The following is a 24548-nucleotide window of genomic DNA, read 5'->3' as shown; positions in this document are numbered from 1 at the left end:
ATTTTGTGGCCAGTACATGTGCATGCACATGTACCAATAGCCCCTGATTAAAGTTAGAGTTGCGAATAATATACAATGTTCGCGTTTGCTCGTAGAGTTGCGAACAAATACTTATCGCGTTGATATATTAGTGTTGCTTAGAAACACGATTCGCGATTGTTTTTATGCAAACCTAGGAATCGGGTGTTTGCTTTAAAAATAGCGTTGCGAATTTTTAGTAAACGCGATTGCTCGTAGAGTTGCGAATTACTATTTTTCGCGTTTGCTTTTCAGGGTAGCGTTGCGAATAATTACCATTCGCGGTTGCTTTTATTCTTACAAGTCGCGTTTGGAATTTTTCTATTATAAATTAGCGTTGCGATTGTTGATTTATCGCGTTGTTGCCCGTAGTGTTGCGATATTTAAAACGTCTAACTTCATCCTCATATGTGCCACTCTATTGTAGTTTGAAGTAGCTTGATGTAAGTTAGTTTCTTTGTACAATTTTATTTATTGTCTGATTTATGTTTCAGGGAAACATCGTGGGATTAATCAAGACACCAAGAAGAAATATTTTTTCATATTTATTTGTTTTATATGTATAGTTTATTTTGTGCATGTATGTATTAAAATTAGCGTTGCGCATGATTGAATATGGGTGCACGCGATATAATTAATAAAGGAACCCTGCGTGGTCCATTTTACGAATAACGAGCACCATTCGCGGATAGCTTTTTATTTTATAAATTAGCGTTGCGAAAGAAAGAATGATCCACTCACGGGTTGTTTGAATTTAACACGAGTGGACGTTTATCTGAAATATATCTTTTCATTATATATTTTTCAAAGGAAATACTGCTTTAAAGTACTGCTGTAAATAGACCAATTGTTTTAATCTTCATAACGTATTCAAATCTGTAATATATGTAAATATATATATATATATACATATATCTATATCACTAATTATTCATTGTTAGAGTTGCTAATTTTTACGGGATATAATAACCGTTGCAATTCAATTGTTATTTATAAATAGTGAATTTTTTATAAATATTCTGTATTCTTTGCATAAATGAAAGTTTGCTCGCGATCATTGTTTTAATCGATGAAAAATAGAATGCTTGTATCAAAAGGGTATGCAAATTGCAATTGGATATTTCATATTGAGAGTTAATTTCCGCGTAGAATCGACATTTTCGTTCGTTATTGCTTTTTCTATACGAACCTAATTTAGTTTTCATATACAGTATAATATAATTATTTCAATCTATACGTCTTGAAAATTTTTTTATTTGATAAACAAAACGAAAAATAAAATCTACTTATCTTAACACTGACAATGAGACGAATTTAACTTTTCATTCATTAGTCTATCTTGACGGTATATAATTATTTTTTTCTGTGTTCATTAATACACTTTCATTTCAGCTATTAATCCTTTGAACAAGTTCTTGTTACAGGATATAGAATCATTGAAGAATCGAATTGGAAATGGTACACGGATTCCATCTTGATCTCTCTTAGAGTAATATGTATTTCTTACAATTCTATTGATTGTCTGAATTTATGTTTCAGGGAAACATCGTGGGATTAACCAAGACACCAAGAAGAAAATATCTCGTCATATCTTCGTTTTATATCGGTTATAATTTATTGTATAATGAATGTATGTTTTAGAAAAACATCGTGGGATTGATGAGGACACTAAGAAGAAAATATTTCCTCGTATTTCTTGCATACTTCAAATTGCGTTAGAATATAAGTAAAAATGTATATAGATTGTAAGATAAAAAAGCGTTCTCCAGCGTTTTATTAAGTACTAGTGAAACGTGTGCGTAAATTTAAGTGGGAACGATTAATAATAAAGTACATAGTGGTAGTTTAATAGTCAGGATCCGTACGTGCAGTTGCACATTCCATTTTTGTTTCTAAAAAACATATGATGGATTATCTCATATGTATCAACATTTTGTTAGGTCTTTCATCTCTTCGTCAGAGTTCGTACGTGCAGTTGCACATCCCAATTTCGTTTTTAGAAAACATGTGCTGGATTATCTCGCATGTATCAACATTTTGCTAGGTTTTTCATCTCTTAATCGGTCAGAGTTCGTGCGTGCAGTTGCACATTTCAATTTCGTTTCTAGAAAACATGTGTATCATCTCACATGTATTGACATTTTGTTAGGTTCTTCGTCTCTTCATTGATCAGTTCTTTTAAGAACTCTCCTTTTGTAGGTAATTTGTAACTTTTCGATAGTTTCTCCCTTGGATAGTTATTCGAATTCCTCGCCAAAGGAAGGGTGGTTGGGGCGAGGCTAGGGGGGTCTCCATACGCAGCAACCTCCTCGTGGTGAGACCTGGGTCATATTATTTAATATGTAATTAATAATTATATTAATTACATATTAAATAATATGAGCTAATGGCTGCGTTTTTCGCGTAGTTTCGCATATGTTCCTCGCCCCGGTGTGCGGTCTGATAACTCCGATTTCGAGTCTCAAATACATTTCTGCCGAGTTAGCTTTTAAATAAATGATATATTGCAATTTAAAATAAAAAATAGAGGATTTTCGGTGTAGTTGTCAATGAGGTACATCCTTAGGTATTTTAATAATCTTGATATCTTTAAATAATCTTAATCGATTGGTTACTCCGATGAAATTAATCGATCGATCCTCAATTCTGGACCATACAGTTTTCATTCCGTTAAAAAAATACTAAAATTTCTGTAATTTCATTTTCTGTCTCACTTCCTCTTGTGTTCATTTCTAAATCTGTTGGTAAGGATGCGAGTGACGCGGAAATGGTAATGGGGTCTCGAGACCCCATGAGAAACGCGTCGGTACATACGCGTCGGTATATCGTCTAAAAAATAGTTGAGTTTTTTGCCGCTGTAAGGCTCGTCAAGTCTCTTTCTATTCCATTGAAAATTGCATACATATATGTAGTGCATTTTCACATACGGATTTTCAAAATTTGTCATTTTTTAGTAATATTTTACAACGATTTATCAATATAAGATTTGTTCATAGTGTCCTCTTGTTACTAATAATCTTCTAATTTTTGTTTGCATCGTACATTCGTAGTAAATATTGGAATTTGTTGGTTCAAATATATTTTTGACCGTCATCGCGCCTGGTGATCAATTTCTGACCTCGTTCCATTCTGCTGGTTGTGGTATTCATGATTCGTTACCAGTATTCACTACTTCATGAATGGAGTTTTAATGATACCGTAATCTTGAAACGAATCGTTTGTATGCTTACACTCGAGGTACATCTTTTTTCGAAGGAATTTCCGTAGCGATAAAATGTGAAGTGGCCCTTGGATCGAGCACTTCGAATTGTTACTCGTGTGTGAAGTATGCTTTCCACCATTAGTGACGTTCGTAGTGAAACTTTTTTTATCTGGTCGTTCGACTGTAACCGTTTGTGCCCAACTAAATTCATTTATCAGCTTGACACGAGTATAATTTCATATTACAAATACGATTTTAAAAAGAAAATATATATATTGTTCTTTTTGTACAAGTAATTATTTCGCGCAGAAATCAGTCTTCTTTCTATGGAAATTCGATCTGTCGGATTAAAAAAGCAATCGTGTTGCAAATTACATCGGAACAACATCCCTGCTGTTAAGCAAATTAATATCGTCGATCGCTTATCTTATTCTGCAAACAATTCTCTCGCCATATTGTCGCGATCAGCAGGGGGTTAATGCGAACGAGAAAAGATTTGCTCGCGTTTTGTTCGCTTCTGTTAACAGTTACAGGTTGTTCCGTAGATTGATGAAAATCATTCTGGTTTATTCAGTGTTTAGAATTTGTTCCTTTTGTGCGACGCTACAATGTATCTTCGGTAGAGCATTCATGTCGCAGCGGTTCAAAGAATTTGATACGAATAGAAGCTCTTCCACAGGCCACATTGTTACGTCCGACACAGACATATTACGTATCTATGGGGGTCCATTTTCACGATACGCACGGGGTTAATCTCGCGACTAAACTTTACGTTCTACATGTCTGGCGACCGAAAGAGATCAGTAAATTTTATTGTTCGAAGCTGTGGATCATCGGGTATCCGTCTAATGGATTTCCAGGGCCAAGAGACGAATGAGTCGGTTACTCGAACAATCAGATAATAATGCTTTTCTCGACGTTTCTTCTTTGAAGCAGTACATCGTGCTGTCGGGACTAGTAGAGAAATCTTGACAAGGAAAAATTTAAACCAAGAAAATGTTCAACCTCCAAACGATACGATACTTGCGTTTTAAATAAAATAGACATTCTTAAAGACAACCGATATAAAATTATTTTACAGTCCAGTTTTTGGTTCGAAACAACTATCAGAAATTAATAGAATTATTTGATTTGTAGAGTGGAGCAAAAAATTGTAAAAATATAATTGTAACTATCGAGTACATTATTTACAAACGTAAATACATGAATCGATGGTTTTCAGATATTTTATGCAAGAGGTTGGGTCTTTTTTCTCCAAATAGAATCTGTTGTTTGCTCAATATTCCCACGGACGAAACCCGGTAAAATTGTACGGACAACTTGTCGGATAATTACAAGTTCAATAATCGATCTAAATACAATGATTGTAGAGGCAAAGTAAATTCGATAAAGTTCTTTACACGCCAGGCAGAAATTGATGGTTTCCAGATATTTTATACAAAAGCGCGCTCACTTTCCACCATTGTGCCATTATGCTCATTGTTCGAGAGCTTTGAATTTTGACACTTCTGTCGTTATATCCGGCGCAGACGAGGCTCATAGAAGGACCGTGTCGAAGCTTAACAATAGTACTTATCCTTTCGCGCGATTGGAAGGGTTGCGTGTTCGATTTTGTTCTAATTGATAAACCCGCGACGTTCTCATCTTACACTGCAGACGACAGTGATTCCCGTATTGTTGTTCAAGCACAATTGCATCGCGAAAATAAACGAGACCGAAAACTGGTCTGTTGTTCGGTACGAATCCGTACTTAACGTTCGACGGTACACACCCTCTTCAGAACAGTTGACGGAAAGAGTTGACAACCCCTTCGTAGGGCCCTACATCTTCTTTTCTGCATAATCCTTCGTCACCTTCTGTAAAAGGATCCCGTCGGACAGGGATCTTTTGTGTGCTTCACTTAAAGGGAATTTTCTTTGTAGGTAATCATTAAATGTTTAGATTTTCTCAGAGAATGTAAATCGTCGGAAATAAAAAATTATAATTATCGAAATAGTCTTAGTTCGAAGAAGAAAAATTAGGTTTAGTCTAGAGACTTTTTACTCGCGGAACTGAAAGAGTTTGTCGTCGATGATTTTTTCCGTCTCCCTTGGTTCGGGCTCTTTGTTTTTCGAAATGCAAAACTAAACGCGGTGCACGAGAGGGGCAAGGGATAGGCATTGTAGGCAGAGAAGTGCACGATTCCGCCGCGCAGAGGATCCGAATTCATTAAAATGTTCGTGCGGAAGAACTCTGGGCATTCGTGGCTCCGATTGCGACGATATATGTAGAACAGGAAAATGATTTAACGCTTTCGCGTACGTTGTGAAGTAACGACGTAAAAAATGAAAGGTACATAGATGGAAAAGAAGCAAAAGTGCTTCGCCGTGGTAATAGAAAAGCACGAGTTTCGCGTTCGTGCAAAACTACGACGACTCTCGTTTCCTGAAAATTGTAGGATAAAAGTCTTACGGATTCGGGGAAACGTTAAACGAATTGGGCCTTTTGGTTCGTTGAGTTGCGAGTAAAGTTAAATAAATTAGGGCCATAGTAGCTTTCATTTTAGGCTTTCTTTATGGAATTCTGAATTGTAACTCGATTTTATCGTTGTACGTGATCGTGTAATTAAAAATTAGCGTTAACGGAAATAAGGAAATTCATTCTATGAAAATAATTGCACAGCAACGTAATTTAAGCTGCTTGCAATAGATTTCTTTATTGCCTTCGTTAATGACCAGAGCGCAACGCAAATCGTGTTCAAGGATCAAGTTTATTTCTTTCCTTGTTTTTAATTGCTACTAAATTTGAAAATTCCTTTTCGTAAAGATACGTAGTTGGAAATGGTAACTAAATTTTGTCTGCATTTCTCGTGAAAGGCGGGCGTGTTTTATAATTTCCTCTAAAATTTTGAACATGAAAGCAAAATGGTACAAGTTTTTACGTTTATCACTTTTTTTTTTTCTTCTTGGAACGAGCAGGTGACCTAAAATGTTAGACTCCTGAGGGAAGTATGGGAATTTATACACTCGATAACAATACTGTACGTTCCTTTATTAACATTTTGGGATATCCGACTTTCTAAAACATAGACTTTAGTTTTTTGACTATTGTCCATCGGTGGACACACTGTGCGACGGTCTCGAATCGGTGAAACAAGCTTGCCAGAATCGCACGCCTTCGAGTGAACGTTAAAAGCACCGCCACCGATCGATAACACATGCAACGACGCTGCAATAATAAATTATCCGACTGCGAGGCGCGAAATAGCGATCCAGTTAGATAACGTCAGTGTGCTAGAACATGCTAAGATTACCATAGGATTTCTATTTGCTGCTCGTCCTCCTTCCTCCCCCGCCTCCGTCTTCTTTAAATCTCGCTTCCATTCATTATTTCGAGGGAACGTTGCCGATAAAAGAATCTATTCTGTATCTCCGTTTTATTCAATTTAAACTTACAACCATTTACTATCGAAGACTTATCGATCCGCCGAAATGTTTGTCGACCAAAATGGTTTAATCAATTTATTATACGTTTTAGAAAGGTATAACGTGTTACAAGTCAGTTGTTCGAACGTACTACATTATTTACGAAATATATTTCCAACAAAACCGATGATTCGGTTAGTGTTTCGAGACGCGTGAAATCTGTCACTCATTTTGGTCCAAGGGTTAATTATAAGGGTCATAAATATTTATGTACCCCCATAAGTAACCATTTTTTTTTGTCAATAAGGTCGCTTTGAATCAGAGAATTAACGGAAATTCCATAGGAACTCGAAAAGTCTTGCTGCGAGTACGTAAGTTTCCAGTAATAAAGCGCGGGAACAAAGGTCGACGGAACGCGGGGCTGGCACGGTAACCATGAAGGTCAAAATTTCTCTCTCGTCGGGAGATTAACAGAGAACACTCTAGCGAGAAGGGTTGATATTACGTTGTCGGGCCGTGAAAATTAATTACAAACTCCAGCGGCTTCTCGGGCGCGCGAGGACACGCAGAAGCATAGGAGCGTAGAACCGAGAGAGAAAAAAGATTATTACGGAAAAGGGACATCCACGAGGTCCGTAGAAAGACACTGTAGTCTGACGAAATGTGTATATTTATGGAGTAGCAAGGGGTAGAAGACAGTGCTTTTACTGTTCTTTTTTACTTGTCTTCCGAGACTTACGTCTTATATTGCGCTAGCAATCTTATTGCAATCTTCTTATGAAAATTTAATTTCAGATGGTACACGTAGATAAAGATGTAGACGTTGTACAAAGTAATGATGGAACGGTTCTTAGAGATAAAAGTATTTTTGCCCGTCTAATAAATTTATTCCGTATATTAAGTTTCATTTGGTTGAAAATTTCTTTCCATGGGGTATAGAAACGAAATTTTTTCGAAAGAAATGGTACTCGTGATTTTGGATTAACGATACAGAAAGCAATTATTACGATTCAAGCAACATTAGAGGTTTCTATCGTTCGGTTTAAGTGCTACCTTTACAAAATCTTGAGATCGTTTTGAAGGAGTTCCTACGTAGCGGTACTTTATGGATCCGTTTATACTTAACAAGTTGTAAAACCTAGAATTTAGAACTCGTGAATCATGACGCTCGTGGGATACGATAAACGTGACTCTGTACTCGTGGGACACGGTAAAGATGACTTCGAGTAATTCCGTAGAGATGAGATAAAATTCAAAAGCGGGTCACGAGCCATGAAAAAGTTTGAAAAACACTGCTCCGTACCACCATGTGTTTTAATTGTTAAACAGTATTTTATGTTCAACGTACCGTTTCTTGTTATTACACTCGGAATGTTCGAATTCAGAATCATCCTCGTTCCCGGCTGTCGTTATCGAGCGGCTTTGAAATAACATTCCACACGGAATGTGGGTTACATTTTTCTCCCAGGAACACTTCCCAGCACGTACTACGACCGCATTACGCAAGGGTAGGGGTGACAAGGACTCTGGCTACAAAGGATGAGGGGCGCAGGAGATGTGAATGGGGGCGGATAGAAACGGAGACGAGATTCTTCGATAAATGCTTTTGCTATTAGGTTGTATTCTTTCGGGGAACAAATCACGTAGATTTAAGAAACAGATTGTCGATACATCGTTGAACTCATCGTGTCCAGATTTCTCGAGATATTGTAATCACAGTTCTCTCATAAACGAGACAAGTCTTTCGAGGCAGAATTAATTATGATTTGGAATATCAGACTGTGGTTATTTATTACTTAGAATGGAAATTTGTCAGTGGTAGATAGTTTAAAATGTGGATGCACTTCTATGTGGATCTGGACACGGTGATGGTCGTAGAAGTTAACGAATTTGAACGTTAACGGTCGTGGTGCGTCAAGGGAGTAGTTTCTTCGTCGAACACTTTTCGCCTCTATTCAGAATTGCAAGTTTCACTCTGCAGTCGAAACAAGACAAGATAACATTGAACGCGGTCTTATAAGACAGCTGGTGTTCGCGACAGTGCTCGGAGGAGAGGATGTAACATTACGGAATGTGTATTGCGCTTCTATTCCCAATGCGTCTAGCGGAACACGATATAGACGTAATAGAGTAGCCAGGGACGGTATGAAACTTCGAACGGTATTCGGAGCCATCACTCTGTGGCAGCACGTTCACGTCTCTTGAAATTAAGCAACAAACGTACAGATATTGGGTTAATGTATACCGAATTACAGAACTACCACGGTGTTGCAAAATTGTTATGCGGCACGATGCTTTGTAACTTCGCCCCGGAACCGCGTGCATAACGATGAATATCATTTATTTGGTTAATGGAAAATGTGACCGATACATCAACATTACCGACATTTATAATTGCATTTAAGCCAACGTTTGCTAGGTCGATTCCATTTTATTTATTCAGTCGTGAGAATCGTAGGACAGAAAAGGAAAGGAGGGGGCGTGTTTCGTCGCTCGAGGAATCTATACTAAATAATATGCAGACGAAGGCGTAGCGTCGATGTACGAACATTTATGTACGCGCGTCGATCCGTCAATCATTCTTAATACATTGACTGGCATTCAACGGCGACAGGACTTTGCACTAAGGACCATAAAAATCAATTTTCAAAGCGAAACGTTAAAGAAAATGCGTCAAAGCATAATTCCGAATATTAAATCTTTTACTAGAAATACGCTATTTTTTTGGCTTAACCGATTTTTCATTATTTTCCAACATTATAAAATGGTAAACAGGAGCAAATCTCATTAGTTACAATTAGTTATATGAACAAATTTTGAAAATGTAATTTATCACATAATTCTGCAACTGCCATTTCGAAATTGTAGAATTCACCAGATTTGTCGGTCGGCCCTCGAGTTATACAGAAACTTTTTATCGAGTGACGGTCCACGGTCCCTCTAATACCATTAACGGTGACAGATATCGAAACGGCATTGAGCGTAACTCACAATACGCTTCCCGAGCAAACCGGAAGTAACGTTAGGTCGAAATGTGGGTTACATTCTCATAAGTACAGTCGTGGCGCTTCGTAGTCGTATTAGAGCGCCCAAGGGTGAACGAGGAGGGGTGTGGGTGTGGGTGTGGGGAGGTGAGGGTTGGGGGTGGGGTAAGCGTGGAAGTAGGAGGTTGGAAAGGAGGAGGTCGACGTCGGGGGGTGGAACGCGACGAGGATGCCCTCGGAGCACGGAGGTAAAGGAGTGGAACGCAAAAGGGGGATGAACATAGATGGCGATGGAGATGAGGAGATCGTTGGAATGGGAATGGCAATGGGGTGGTTAGGGGGGGGGGGGGGTATGGGGGTGTGTACGGGTGTATACACGCGGTGGTACGGGACGGCGACGACGTCTGCTGGCTGGAGCCACGCTGTCGCTGCTGTGGCATCGATCCACCACTCGCCACGACTTTTTTGCCGCGGCTTCAACGAGATCTTTAACCCGGAAACTGCTCTGCGGCATGGCCAGTTCTCGTTACAGAACGGCCAAGTGATTTTACCGCGATCGCACCCCATTCTCGACCGTCTTGCGCGACACTTTTCTGCCTTTAGGGCTTCTCGTTGTGTTTCGTTAGGACGAGCCGTTTATCTTTCGGTCGCTCCGTGTGTCGGACGACTTTGGTCCGCTTATCCGATCAACCGAGTCGCCCTGATGGCTTTGCTGGCATTTCAGATCGATCGGAGATTCTCTTCGATCAACTTCCAAACGTGTTTTTGTATTAGATCGTCCCATTCGTGCCCAGTTTTGTACTAGAACTTATTCTTCTTAATCTTCTTAATCTCTCTAGCGTAAACCATGTTTTTCTAGTCTTTCTTCGAGAATTTTGTGTGCACAAACTTTAACACCTTTCGCAGTCAAATTTACAAGGTTCATGTATCCATGTTACAGTGATACTATATTTTTAAATTTTCTGGGCGAAACAAAGTTAAAATTCAAACATAGTTCATCAAACATTATTGTGTCAAATGAAGTACCTCAGAGATTAGATTCGATGCATCAAAGTAAAAGGTTATTTATTTGATTACATGTCAATTTTTCACTTCGGGGTATTACTTTTAATTTTTACGTTCCGTATTCCCAGACAGTAAGGAAATCTGTTTCTATTGAAAGGGACGTTCCGACCGAACGAGAGCGGCAGCGATGCATTAAAAATGAACGCGAAACATGATCGATTCAGACGATATTCAAGGATTCCGAATGAGCCATTCAATCAGATGTCAATTTACCAGGCTGCAGGTGCAAGTTAACGCGCAGCTCATTTACAGAAGTCGAATTACATGTAGACGTTACTGTTGGTCCGAAACTCGATTCAACTAGTGCCGTGATTGCTTCGTGCTTTGACTTCCGCCGGTATCCACCAGACACACGTTCGTTCGTTCGTCGAAAAGTAATGCGATCCGTTTCAGTCGAGTTTCTTCGTTTATGTTTTCCTCTGGGATCGAAGCGGGGTTGTAGTAAACTTTTGTCAATAAAGTTCCCGGGGAAGGATAAAAGCGGAGTTGATAAAAAGAAAGAAATTCGCGGGGAAGTTTAATTTTTCACGGGGCAAGTATCGTTACCGAAAAGAATTCCGATAATAAAATTGCGTCGTCTTAGCTCTCGCGTTTAAAGAACGCAGAAGAACGACGAAACTCAGGGGTTACAAGTTGTATAATTAATGTTACAGCTAATGTCGGTGATACTTGGTCAAAGTTTTTGACAAATTACTTGACACTCTGCCAACCAAGTAGCTTGCACACTATTACGGAATTTGCATATTTATACTAAAATTAATTTAACTTCCCAACTACTTTCCTACGGTTCGGATGAAATTTATATTACAAGCTTATGAAACGTTGCTTCGGTCCGTAATCAGGGCTTTTTTTTCTGTAGAATACATTAACGCGTCTCCAGAGAATTATGAACGAATTGTGAATGAAATAAAATTACATTAGCGAATATTCATACAAATTCTCCAGGGCAATGAAGATATCCTTTCAGGAATTATTAATCACAAAGATCATTTTAAATTTATAATTTCTAAAGAGGGCCTAGAAGGGTCCTAAATATTATTTTATTTAAAGTTAAATTCTCGTTTCGTTCATTCCTCCAAAAATCAGAATAGGATAAAAAAAATCTGCCTGGCTCGAAACTTTTGATCGTCACTGTATGTATTGGTATTGCAGGTTTACCGGAGCTAAAATCGATAGTATACATATAACACTTCTGCATTAAAAATTAACGAGAGAAATTTATGACGCGAGTCGAAAGATTACTTGAAACAGGATTTGACTTGGACGATAAAATTCAGCACTTGAAAAGTAGAGGTCGTAGAACGAGGACCGAAACATAACGGGAAACATTAATTTTCATTCGATGCGATAATATTTGTGTAACAGTTTGTGCTCTTTCGCGTAGTTGTCGCGTAACGACAAAACCAACGCGAAAGTAAATGTTTGCCCGCGCTATTATTGACCGTTACGACGGTGCAAATTCATTTTCGCGTTAGGATGTTTCCGCGTCGCCGTTAAAGCTTCCATTTTTCACTCTCATTTGTATACACGCAGTTTTTGCTCCCGTTGCATTCTCGAACGTGCAGGAGGGCCTTACGAGTGTAACGCAATAAAATTCCTCGTTGAATCTCAAGCGGCACTCCATTTTCGCCGGGGATAATTTGTCACCGGAAACTTCTGGGGAAAAGTTCAAATTAGTCTTGGCCAGTGCAACCAGTTCCGAGCTTTCGCAAGTTTCTTCAAGACATTTGCGGAGAACGGCTGCTGTCATAACTTCGAATTTGCAACAGGCATATTACAAATATAAATCGAAGGATTTTCATAAATTTACGAATAAACGAGTCCATATTTTTGCTTCGTTTGGCGTACGCAGTTTTTCAAATACGAAATGATACGGGTCTTTTTTTAACACGCTAATGAAAACGTGCCTCAGGGGCTCTACGACGAGTAATTTTCGATTGCGATACGCGGACGTGGCTAATTACAAGGTATAAGAGAACGTGGAATTTAGCTTGAAGCGATGTCCTAATGAATATGGAAATTTGATCGGAGTGTGATGAATCAATATTATATAATGATGAGTGAATCGTTCCGCCCATACGATTCCGAGCTTAAAATTATTTCGAAGGGACGGGGGAACCGTTATTAACCATGTGGTAAAAACTCATTAGTGCGCACAAAAGAAAATATAATGGTATTTTTACAGTCGAGGTAGAAAACAATGCTTACGGATGAACAATATGTATTATAATATATAATACGCATAGTAAAAAATAAAATTGATATTGAAAATCGAGACATCGTTAAACCGAGTGTTCGTTCCGATGTTGTTTCTCGCGAATACAGTACGTCATATTTTAACGACAGTGCCAGGGTAGTTTGTTACGGCGGTTTCACGGCCGGGCAGCGTTCGAAGCAAACACGGGTCGCGGGTGGATGATTTTCAGAGGGTATCAACGTTCACGAACGAATTAAGCGAACGCCTGAGTACTCGGAGCCGGAGAAACCAGAAATATGACGATGTCTCGAGTTTCTTGGCATACCGTTGTGTACTTTACGATCGCGCCAGGCCGTGTTTCCCTTGTCATGTGCCCGACTGGAACGGAGAATACTCGTGGAACGTGGAAAAGCTCTGACGGAGAATAATGCCGGGACATAGTGTCGGTCAAGTGTTTCACACAACTGGACGTGACCTTTCCGGCAGAGTGTATACCTGACGGGTGACATCATGACTCAGCCGCGTTAATTAGCGAATTCAAGGGTCTCGCCGCGGAAGTGGGTCTCAGGCTTTTCAGAAAGACTAGCTCAGGCAACAGTAAACGCTTTCGATGCAAAAAAGACGTCCTTTATTACCGACTCCACTAACGAAGGGAACTTTGAGACTCGGGTCTTTAACCCCGGAATGTAATCGGTGTACCGACCTCGGTTATTCCTATTATTCTATCCCTCGTCCTTTCTTTTCTTCGTTCTCCATTCGGCGGTCCCCGCGGCATCGGCTCCTCTCAAACGATTAAACAGCTTTGAATACGAAACGAATGGAAAGTTTATATTGAAATTCAATTACATCGGTTATTAGCATTCAGCCGTTGCTTTCTCTCATCTTTCACCGCTTGTCACCGATCCGTAGCTTGGATTATATTCCTGCGCAACTAGCGTCGCCGTTGCGTTGGTTCGATTTTAATTATCGATGGTATCGGTCGTGTTCGAAAGAACCGCGCGTTTCGCGGATGGGACGTTTCGCTGGGACGGGCCACGAGTCTGCTCGAGTCTAATCTAAAATTCATGATTATGTCGGTTGAAGTAGGAGCAGTATGTAATTAAACCGGCAAGTAACTTCGCGTCTGATCGAATTATGCGGAATGCTCGAGCTTTATCAACACGAACACGCGCTGGAGCGTACGTTATCCGGTTTTCCCATAAGAGGAATCTAATTTCGAGTCGAATAACCGATTATATTTTTTCTTGTGTGCACGGTAGGGTGGTTCTTAGCTACAGGTTATAAAAATTATATCGTGTATATAGATTTTTGATTAAAATTTAATAATAAGTACACCGGTGACTAACTCGACTTGAACTGTGTTTTCAACGCGAGCATTCTTGTTGAAAATCGAACTAATATTCTTTTGTAAAGGCCCGGCCCAGTATTAGCGGCAGAAGAATTAATTTCGACGCAGATAAAAGAGAGAGAATCCTCGATTCCTTTTCATCGCGAACTAGATTTCTCGAGAACGAAGAAACGTTCGTTTTCCGGCGACGATCCGCGCGTTTTCTGCGTCGCCACGTTTTCGCCATTTTTCTCGAAAGAAATGAACGGTCGCAAACCCTGGAAGCTAAGAATACTAACGTTTCCGTGAAACACCCCGGAAATCGTTTTAAAGCCTTTCGTTCGCGGAGTTTCGTATTTATGCAATCTGCTTTGATACGAGGCGAGTAAAATTGTTACGAACGAGGAAACGGGGCTCCCGTATCTTCGGAGTAATGGTTAAAATTGCTGTGAAAGTTTCAAATGTACCGCAGATTAACATTTGAAATGACTTAAAGTTGTATCATTACTCAACCAGCTAATCATTTATAGAATTGTATATTTTACTAATTTAAAAGAATAACGGTAGAAGGAATAAGAATCGCGTTGACACGGAGGAAAGTCGCGATCGTAACAGCAGGGAAATTTCTCGAGAAACGTTTCTGAAACGAAAATTCGATTTAGCGATCGTGGAAGCCATCGAGGAACGGATCTGAAATCTGCATTTCGCGCGCCACCCCCCGCGTACGTATCACTGTTCGACGTGTGATCGTCATTCGTCGCCAGGAAGGGGTAAGAATTCTCCTTACGCGTTACGGGTATAAAATTCTTCAGCCGTCAATAATCGAACGTTCACCGTCCGCCGTCGTATTTCCGTCACAGAAAAATCTGTCGACGATTTCTCAGCGTCTGTTCGTCCCTCGTCGTCGTCGTCGGGATCTTCGTGGGCAGGAATCGATTGTCCTTACACGGGTAAAATTGATGTCGTCAAAGTGGGGTCGGAGGTCGTAGCGATTCACGCCGGGCCACCGTAGGGTTGAACCGTTTTGCAGCCGACTTTCCACCGTAGACGTCGACGGCCGCGCGAATTTTCTGACAAATTGCACGCCGGAATCCGTGATTTTAAAATGCAGCTGTTCGCGCACGTGCGCCGCATAAACGGCGACATTATACGAACGAGTCGCGTGTCTTGGTGCGCCGTCGTGGATCGAACACGCGCACCTCGCGTTTCCTACCTAACCGAAACACCCTGCGGTGTCACGCGACCGCGTCCTTACACGTGTAGATATAAGGAGATGAGGTCTATTGTTCATTGTGCCCCGCGCTAGCAACGCACTCCGCTCTTCCTGTAAACGGTCGGGGCTTGCTCGCGTAAGTAAATTTTCCCAGATCACTTTATTCATGGAGTTAGAAAGGTATAGTCGTTTTGGTACCGGAAGAGCAGGTGTTGCGAATGTTTTCTTATCGAAAAGATAAAGGGACTCGGTAACGCCCGATGCGAAAGTCAGATAGTTGGGGTTAAAAAGTGTGTACGCTTCCTTAGTAATGTAGGTTGTTGTGTCGTTGAACACAGCCCTTGTTAGATCTCAGCATCGCATAGTGAAGGAAAGATCAACCCTAGAGGGAATTACGAGTTGTATTAGGTCAGACGTTTTGGTTGGCCTTTCGTAATGCTTGCAATTAACAAGGGAATCCTATAATCTGGATGAGCGCTTTGGGGTTGAGTCTGAGTGTAAACTGTACTCGACGATGTATATAAATAAATTGTAGATCGCGCTACCTCAGAGGGGTTGACGAATTTTGGAAACACCGGTGGACCCGTACATAATTTTTCCTTGATGTCCCCGCGTGAATTCGTCCCCTCGGAGAGAAGATAATTTATTGCTCGCGCGGGCGTAACGGAGGACAGGTAACGCCTGTTCCGCCGCGAACCTATTGCTCCGAATACGTGTACGTAGGTAAATAAAGGAAGGAAAAAAAGGAGGCTGTTAGCCGGCGCACCTGGTCGGGATAAAATAAACCGGAAACCACGGCGAGCCACATGGCCATACTTGGATTTGTTCGGCCACCGCCAAATTCCTTGATCTCGAGCGCACAGAGTGATCGATTTGAACAAATTGCGCGTGGCGATCGACCGGTAGAGGTGGAGAGGGTTGGCTAATGAATGCGTCGTTGGGTTGGTTCCATCGTTAGTTACGTGTAAGCTCGCAGCGAAATTCGCACGCCTCCGTTTTGGTTCGCGGACGGGAAGTTGGAGGTTTTGCACGGATAGAAATTGATTTTATAGGCGCACCATTCGCGCTTTTATTTGCGTTGTATGCGTTTCGCGGGCGCGCGGATCGTTTGCAGCTGCAAGAATATGCATTTTTTTCGTACATTTCCATCCCCGTGCAGAATTTTTCATTTATTTCTTGAATTCGTTCCAGAAGCAACGCGGTTACGCGGACGGCTTCGCGTTTGCCAAACCAAAGGAACGAATTTTAATTCGAACAAAAATCAGAAACACTGATCGCTGACAAACGAACAAGAAATACGAACACACATTCGTCGTTCATTTATTTTTTAATCGATTTGGTATCGTCCCTCGCTAATTGCACGCGCGGCGCTCTTATAACCGGGCAATTTCTACCCCGAAAACAAAAGTTGCACTAACTTCGATATTAAACGTTGCGGTAGGAGAACCGGTATAATGAGATTTTCATTTTTATTCGGTAATTGGAGGTACTTCAAAGTTTCTGATTTCATCGTCCTTCTTCCCTTTCTCTCTTTCGTCGTTCAGGAATTAATAGAAAAGTTTTTCAGCCCGAAATAATAAACTTCGGGCAGTTTTAGCGCCAAGATTTCGCCCCGTTCGATGTTCTCTCGCTACAGCATTGCTCGACGAACGATCTTGAATATTCGCTTCTCTATTCCCGTCGCTTTTTCCACCCCTTCCTTCCCGGGATACACGAGCCTTAACACGCTGCCTTTCATCGAAATAAATATACCGGAAAAAGAAAGAAGGTTTTATACGAAATTGGCGACCCCCTTCAGCCTTTGCTAAGCGCTTATCCCGCCCTAAAGAAGGGAGCGTCTGGGATTTCGCACCTTAGGGGATGTCAAAGGCTTTAAGGCGCTTCGATTTCCGTGCTTCTTATCGTCCCGACGTTAACACCGCTCGGATAATACAAGTATTCCGTCATTTATCTTATTTGTAGATCGTTGTCAAGATGTTTCTTTAATCTATCTTAAATCATCCCTTTGATGTAAATTTAATTCCGTGTTTGGAAAATAAAATACAGGGTGTCTCGGTAATCGTAGTACAAGGGTGCAATTTTTGAAGTATATATGACTCTATATCGACATTTGTACAACTTGTAAATAATTGTACAAACATAAAAGTGTTATGGAAGCATAACAATAGCTACCCGTATTGCAAATAATGCATCGCCGTTTACAATATTGAACAGTTTATCGGAGGTTAAAGTTCTATGAACGGATCCAGGTTAGGTTCAATTCTTTCGAGCAGTCCATTTATTTCCAATATTTTAATATCGGCCTTTTTAACAAGTCGGCTTTCACAGTTACTGGACACGTGTGTTTATAGAAATTCGATAAATCGTGAAAATTGTCGAATATTAAACGATTAAACAGAGCAAACATTATTATTATTATTATTATTTGGTTTTACTTTTTTTCAACTTTTTTTCAACCGGTATTGAAATTTTCTTTTAACAAATATAAAACAAAAAAAAAATAGAATTGTTTCGCGTAATATGTACTTTCCACATTGAACGGTAATATTAATTTGCTTTCATACTGTTGAATTTTCAATAAGGAAAAGTCTAGTACTTTACTCCAACAATTGCAATCCATCTTCAACTGGTTAAATATCGGCGATTTCATGTGGCACGACTTAATACAATAGAAATTCCTGTTTCGACGTAAACTAAAAAAAAAAAAAAATGAACAAGAAAAAACGTTTGACAATATACGCTGTTACGTCGGTGGTCCCAGATCGCACGCATCATTTCTCACATACACAGTCCGCACGCAGAACAAATAGACGTTCGATTTAGCGCGCGTGTGCGTAGAGTACGCGCGTTCGCACACCCACACGCACAGGAACCGGGTCAACGTTTCGATTAACGTTCATCAAACAACGAACGCACCGCGGTACACGACAGTAATCATTTCTACGCTGACCGATTTTTTGACGCATTGACAAGCTTTCAAATAATAGTCCCGGATAGCGACGTTACCCCGTTGGATTTTCAACGTCGATAAATCTCCATCGAGCCGCTTCAATCTCCGTCGCCGGAATCTATCTTCCCCGGCCCGTTACACAAAAGATATTTCCTTGGTAAATCAGGAAATTCGCCGAGCTATAAAATTCTGTCCGTACACCACGGGATCAGGTTATTTACAACCGTTTTTTCTTATCCACCTGTCGGCCGATGTCAATACGTTATCGAACAGGGTTCTAAGGAGACGTCATAATATTCCACCACGTTCCATTCATCTTATGCATTTCGTAGTTATCGAATATTAAATATTCAGAGACATATATTTGGATTTTTCAGACGTACTTGACTCGACATAATATTATTCTCCTGTTTGTACAATTGCAGAAAGTTTCCCGTTAACTTTTCTCGCCGTTTTCTATCTGAAATTGCAAAAAAATATTATTCCCGGAAAGTTCTCACGACAATCATTCAAGTTTCTAACAAAGTAAACGACCGTGAAGCGCCATCCAAACGATGAACAAAGACTCTCGAGACATTTTCCAGAATTAAATTCCTCCCCTGGTTTCGAAAACAAAGAAAATAAAAAAACAACCCCCGGAGCGCATTACGTACAACCATACTGTAACCTGTATTCTCTGAAACGCAACCCCGCGATCATTTCCTTGAACAATGCTAGCGAGGATCATCACGGTGCTCTCGATACTCGCTGGCTCCTCGTTCGCCATACTTAAGAAACGTCCGACGAATGGAGGACCATTTTGATTCTTCCGTGGTCATCCCCGTGTTTTTCCTTCAAAAATCGGAAACTTCTCGAAAGAATCACGCAGATATAATAACGTGATATTTCTTCGGTGTGTCCACTCGTGTCTCCCAATCGATTCATATAATTGGAGTTTCTAGTGTGCTTACGAGAGCAAAGAGGAAATAGTAACGTTAATATTGAAACAGAAACACTAAAAGTTGGCAGCAGAGCGCACGTAAACCAAACTCGAACGTTCGTCCCGCGCGATCGCCGCAACCTCGCGGGCTCTCATTGTCCCCGTCTCTCTCGTTTCCGTGTCTCGATGAGATCGTCCTTCTTCGACGCTCTTATCCGTTGGTCGTGGAGCCGAACCACCTCTACGGCAGCACTTTATTTCAACCTCGGCACCAACGCGAAATGGGTGGACGCAGCAGGGTCGGCGGGTACGCCCGAAAGGGGTGAAAGAGACGAAGCGAGAGAGCGACCGAGTCGCGGTGAGGGTGTACGAGGGTTGGAGTCGGTTAGATGCGAATGGAGGGGGTGGGGGTGGGTGCGGGGGAGAAGGGAATAGTGGTGTTTCTCCGCGAACCCCTCCAGCCCCCACCTTGGTCGCACGGGCGCCAACGTCAAGCGCTTTCGAGACGTTAAGGCCGACACTCGTGCGGCGCACTTCGGCCCGACGACATCGCCCGGGATATCGTTAGACACGTGCGTTTGAAACATCCCCTTCGCGGATCGACGACGACGACGTCGTACCGCGCCAAGAGATCATTCGAATCCTCGCTTTTCAACGATCACGGTCTCGCGCGACTCCGCGTTTCGAGTTCTCGTTTCGAATCATTCGTCGATCTTTCCCGTCACGTGGCGGGTCAGGTACGGTCTCCAAGTGGTGATGTGTAAATCGCACCACGCAATAGGGTGAATTAGTGTGATGAAAATTGCTAAGTGAAACACTGCGGCGGTGATTCGTTTCGAAGGAGAGTTGGACCGGTTCCTCGATGCGCCCTTTCTTGGAGGGCGCAGCCTATACGCGGTGGGAAGTCGAGAACCTTTGACGAAAGCTCACAGGACAGAGCACGAACGAACGTAGGAGTCACGACGTTGAATAAGCGCGTAGGGAGGAAACGACACGAACAACAGCTTTGACGATTCACGACGACGGGTACCATGAAGAAATCTTACCTCGTTTTCGTGAGTATCTAAAAAAGTTTCTTTATTTTTTGTTTTCTTTCTCTTGTCGGCGTTGAAAAGACCGGATGCCTGATTGGAGTAGTCTCGGATTGAAGCGCGTGCCTTATTCTTCGCCTTTGCTCGGCACTGTCTTCCTCCGACGTCGCAGGACAGTCGTATCCTCCGTTCATCCGATTGTCGTTGCTTGCAAGTCGACGGTAAAAGCGAGTCGGTATTCTCTGGAGAATTTGTCGCTCCTACAGCGTGCTAATGCTCGCATTTCATGCTCCTCTGGGCTCTTTCTTGCTCCTTGGACGATGATCAAAGACCACTGACGTCGCTTTAATCTGCCAATGGCGGAACGTCGCATCTTTCCTTCACGGTTTTCTTTCGAACTTTGAGAGAACGGTTCATTTTCGAATTCCGTCGCGTCCCGTGGGCACGCGATTCCGTGTCCTGCGTTCTTTCTGACCCTTTGCCTCGGTCCTCCCTGCGGTTCGAGAACGCAGAAATTAACGGACCACGTGATTCTCTTCATTCGAACGAGGTCACTCGGTGCACGCGACCCGCGCAACGTCGATTTCGAGACTTTTCGGGAACGAAGAAATCCGCCCGGAAGTTTTACGAGCGGAATTTAACCTTTTCAAACGGGCCACCTGAGACCTCTGGAGACGTATCACCGATTCAGCTTAACGTTGATGAAGTTTAAATTGGCACTTGGAGGATCGGTTCGAGCCGTCGTGCACACTGGGCCAATGTTCCTTCCCAGCTTGACGTAAATGATCGACTCTTTTTCGTAAAAAGTACGCGTAGAAAACTATTCAATTTCTTTAACCGCTTATTCATCATAATTTCGTCAAAAATTTGGGTCACGGTAAATCAGAATTTGTAAGCACAGTTGTGTAGGCTTGGATCGATCAATTTTCCGAGTTTGTACAATATTTGGGTCTTTGGTTATTTTTGAACATTATCCCCTCTTGAAACGCGTGACACCGTATCGTTCCAAGGTTTGCTTTTCCACGCGTTCTAATTAATATCTTCGTCAGTGTCGAGAAGTTAGGTGTAGCGGATCTCGCGTCAATGAAATCGCAGCTGTTCGTAACTGTATCCACAGTTTCCGAAGAAAGTTATATGCCTTTTGAATCGTAGTGTACGAATTTTGGGCCGTTGCTGTTTGACGCTGCAGAAACTTGGCCGAAACTTACGAGCGACGTACAGTGCCGCGAGGAAAGAGCTTCTTCCAGCGTTTCCTCGTTTGGTAGGAGAGTACCGAAAGTACTTGCGAATGTGCAAATATCTAACGTATGACGTGCCTCTGGCTCCACCACGAACCTCTTCCTCGATGACTCCGATTTCTAAAGCGAAACGTTTGTCAAGATATTTTTCAATCCGTGTTTAGAAACAAAAAGGAGCCAATTTTCTCTTAAAGATGACTAGTTGAAATTCCTAGCTGATTTCATCTTTTTCTCCCCGTCCATTGTTTCCAAACTTCCAATTTAGCCCCAAAGATTTCTGACCCTACCTCTCTTATGGAATTTTCTCACCTCTCGGTACTGGTGAAGACCACCTTCGTTCCGACAAAAGTTTGCCTTATTACCTGTCGATTTTGCGTGACCACCCCTGTGGACGCAACCCTCTTCGTCGAGGAGGGACCATTGTATGGTCTCTCGCAAACCTGTCTCTTTTCCCCCGCCCTGTACCCGCCAGAAAGGGCTCGAGAAAAAAAATATGTCTTGGACAATAGAGTCGGAATCAGCACGAGCCAACCGGCCGCAAAACATCCAACAAATACAAGTTCGCGAGCCAGGAAGAGATGAACGGATAACGCGGGGCGTGAACGCGGATAAGTCGAAGGGAGACAGGGGCGGACATAGAATGCTCGCGGGGTGGCGTGGTGAAAAAAAAAGCGCTGAAGTGGTTGTCGTGTTAATGACGACACCGTCGGGATCACGAGTGGTCCGACGCTTGCAGATTCTCGCGGACGTTAGCTGCACGGTTGGAAAATGGCGCTTGACATGAAATTATTTTTTCCTCCCGTATTGATCACGTGTTTCGAGAACGGTCTACAAACACGCCGGGGCGTGTCATTACGAGTGAGCGTCGCGCTCGGGCCTTGGAATCAGGGCAAAAAGATAATAGAAGCAGTTCGTGTAATCGTGTGACCCATTTGGCTCTGACTACGAACGAGCTGTAGGAATTTTCGAGTTGCAGGAAGCATAAATATCCTTAAAGGCAGATAGCGACCATCTTGCGACCGTGTAGGCTCGAAATGATTCATAGGCGCAATGGGAAGTACTGTTTTCTTGACAAACTTTCGGTAAATGGCACATGTTTAAGAAATGCACCGAAAATTGCAATAAAATTGCAATGCCTGACAATGTCCTGACAATAGTATTCTCGTTGCTCCGCGATGCCGATAATTATCGATGGCGACGAGTGGGTTACAGAGGTATTTACAGAAGAGTTTGCGAACCCCTTGTGCGTGGGTGCGACGATACGTGGCAATTTCTGTCCGTGTGTTTCGAGACAGCTTGTTGCGGCCTGTAGTACGGTTTGTTCGCGCAGTTCCGGTGGTCACCGGGTCTCGTTCATGGCTTTTGGCAGGACCGGTAAAGGTTGTCGGCCAAGTGCGATCACGCTTTGTCGACTAATTCCAATGAATTCGGCCACGTTCGTTTTCTAACGAGTTGGAACGTCAGGCTAGCAACGGAATTACAAGCGCCCGAGCTCCCGACAGGGCTTGTAGCCACTCGCACCGATATCCGTTCGCCAATCTCGTCTCCTCTCTGTTCCTCCGACGCTTTGTCTTCTCTCTTTCACAACCTGTTGTGTTTTACCGATCGAAGCGTCGGATGACACGTGGTAATTAGAGATCCGACGATTATTATACATTTTCGAAACATTTCGAATCACTCGTTACGAGGAATTTTAAAAGAGGGATTTCGAATAATTAATGTAGAATTCTCGGACAGATTAACATACAATTGGAGCAATCCTCGTCTCTAATAATGACAATTCATGCAAATCCGATTGCTTCTTCGTAATTGACAGCTCGTGTCGCGGCCGGAATCAGACTTATGACACGATTCTATGTAAAGTAGCACGTCCAAGGCCTACAAACCAACTTGTTCCGTGGGTCCTAGTTACACGGCTACCCATGGGAAATCTCAGCAAGCATCTCCGACTCTGCAGCAGCCCCTGAGTCACTCGTGAGGCATAAGGAAACATTCTATAGATATGTCTACGAGTGACTGGTGCACCGAGATCGGTAATGGCTGCGAGAATTTCCAGGAGTCTCCTCGGATTACTCCTTTGCTTTGCAACGCGGACGCGAATGGATTCTGGTCCAGTGTCCTAGTCGATCGAGACTTTCGATTAAAATTTTCTCGATGCTCGCGGAGGTCATCCACACGCGTTTCACCAGAAGCAACCATTGCTCCCGATACGAATTAATAGCTTTGGACACCGAATGGGAGTCGTCGCGAGAGTATGGCGTCGTTATCGTTATCCGATGCAACGGGCGGCTGGAAAGGTGAGAACTTTTTCACGCTGCACGGTACCGGGGACACTCGTACCCCGAGTGCAAATACAAATTGAAGGTATCGGGGAGTCTCGGGGAGCACATTGGCGATAAAAAATGAGCTCATTATGGGAGTCCTCGAGGCCGGAGCGTTCGGTGGCGCGAGTGGTCGTCCCTTCGATCAGCCTCTGCTCGGCCCTGGCGGTAAGTGGCCTGTTAATGGGTCGAGGAGCAACTCTGCTGGTCCTAGCGGGCACTTTACAGATTGCCCTCAAGTAGTAAGCCGTTAAGCCCGTGCTGTACAGAAAATGTTTTAAGAACCGAAGGGCTGCCAGCCTAAAAGGATTATGGCCGACCGGCGTGACCACGCGCGAGAGAGCATTTAACTGTGGAAGCTCCCCGAGCTTATCTCTCTAACGACCGCTCTCCAGTTTTACGGATTCTGTCGTCTGCCAATCGCTGGCCATGGCGCACAGGTGAGATGTTCCGTGGATTCCGAGATTACGGAACGATCTATGAATCACCGCGAACGATAACGCAGATTCGTTTAGCAGCGGTTGCGCGTGGCTTCTTGAACCGGCCCCATTTATACAACAGATTAATCTTAAAGATCTGTTTCTCGTGAAACGATGCTGAAATTCATAGGTGGTCGAAGACTGACATGTAGACAGTACGATTAACGCCACAGCAAGAGTCATATAGAGGAGTCTAACTT

General features: G+C 42.3%; 1 protein-coding gene across 1 annotated transcript in view; it reads left to right on the top strand.

Moving 5' to 3' along the window:
• The first annotated feature begins 19837 nt into the window (after positions 1-19837).
• Positions 19838-24548, top strand: part of LOC122399595 (protein madd-4-like) — a 171594-nt gene continuing 166883 nt past the window's right edge. The window contains exon 1 of the mRNA XM_043400383.1: positions 19838-20334. Within this exon, the coding sequence (XP_043256318.1) occupies positions 20311-20334 (24 nt within the window). The 5' untranslated portion in view covers positions 19838-20310. The remainder of the gene's footprint in view (positions 20335-24548) is intronic.

This window comes from Colletes gigas, unplaced genomic scaffold (assembly GCF_013123115.1).
Source record: "Colletes gigas isolate AHSC1104 unplaced genomic scaffold, ASM1312311v1 Colletes_gigas_Sc00014, whole genome shotgun sequence".
Classification (NCBI taxonomy): Eukaryota; Metazoa; Arthropoda; class Insecta; order Hymenoptera; family Colletidae; genus Colletes; species Colletes gigas.
The sequence above is the reverse complement of the archived record's forward strand: the minus strand, read 5'-3'. Positions and strand labels throughout refer to the sequence as shown.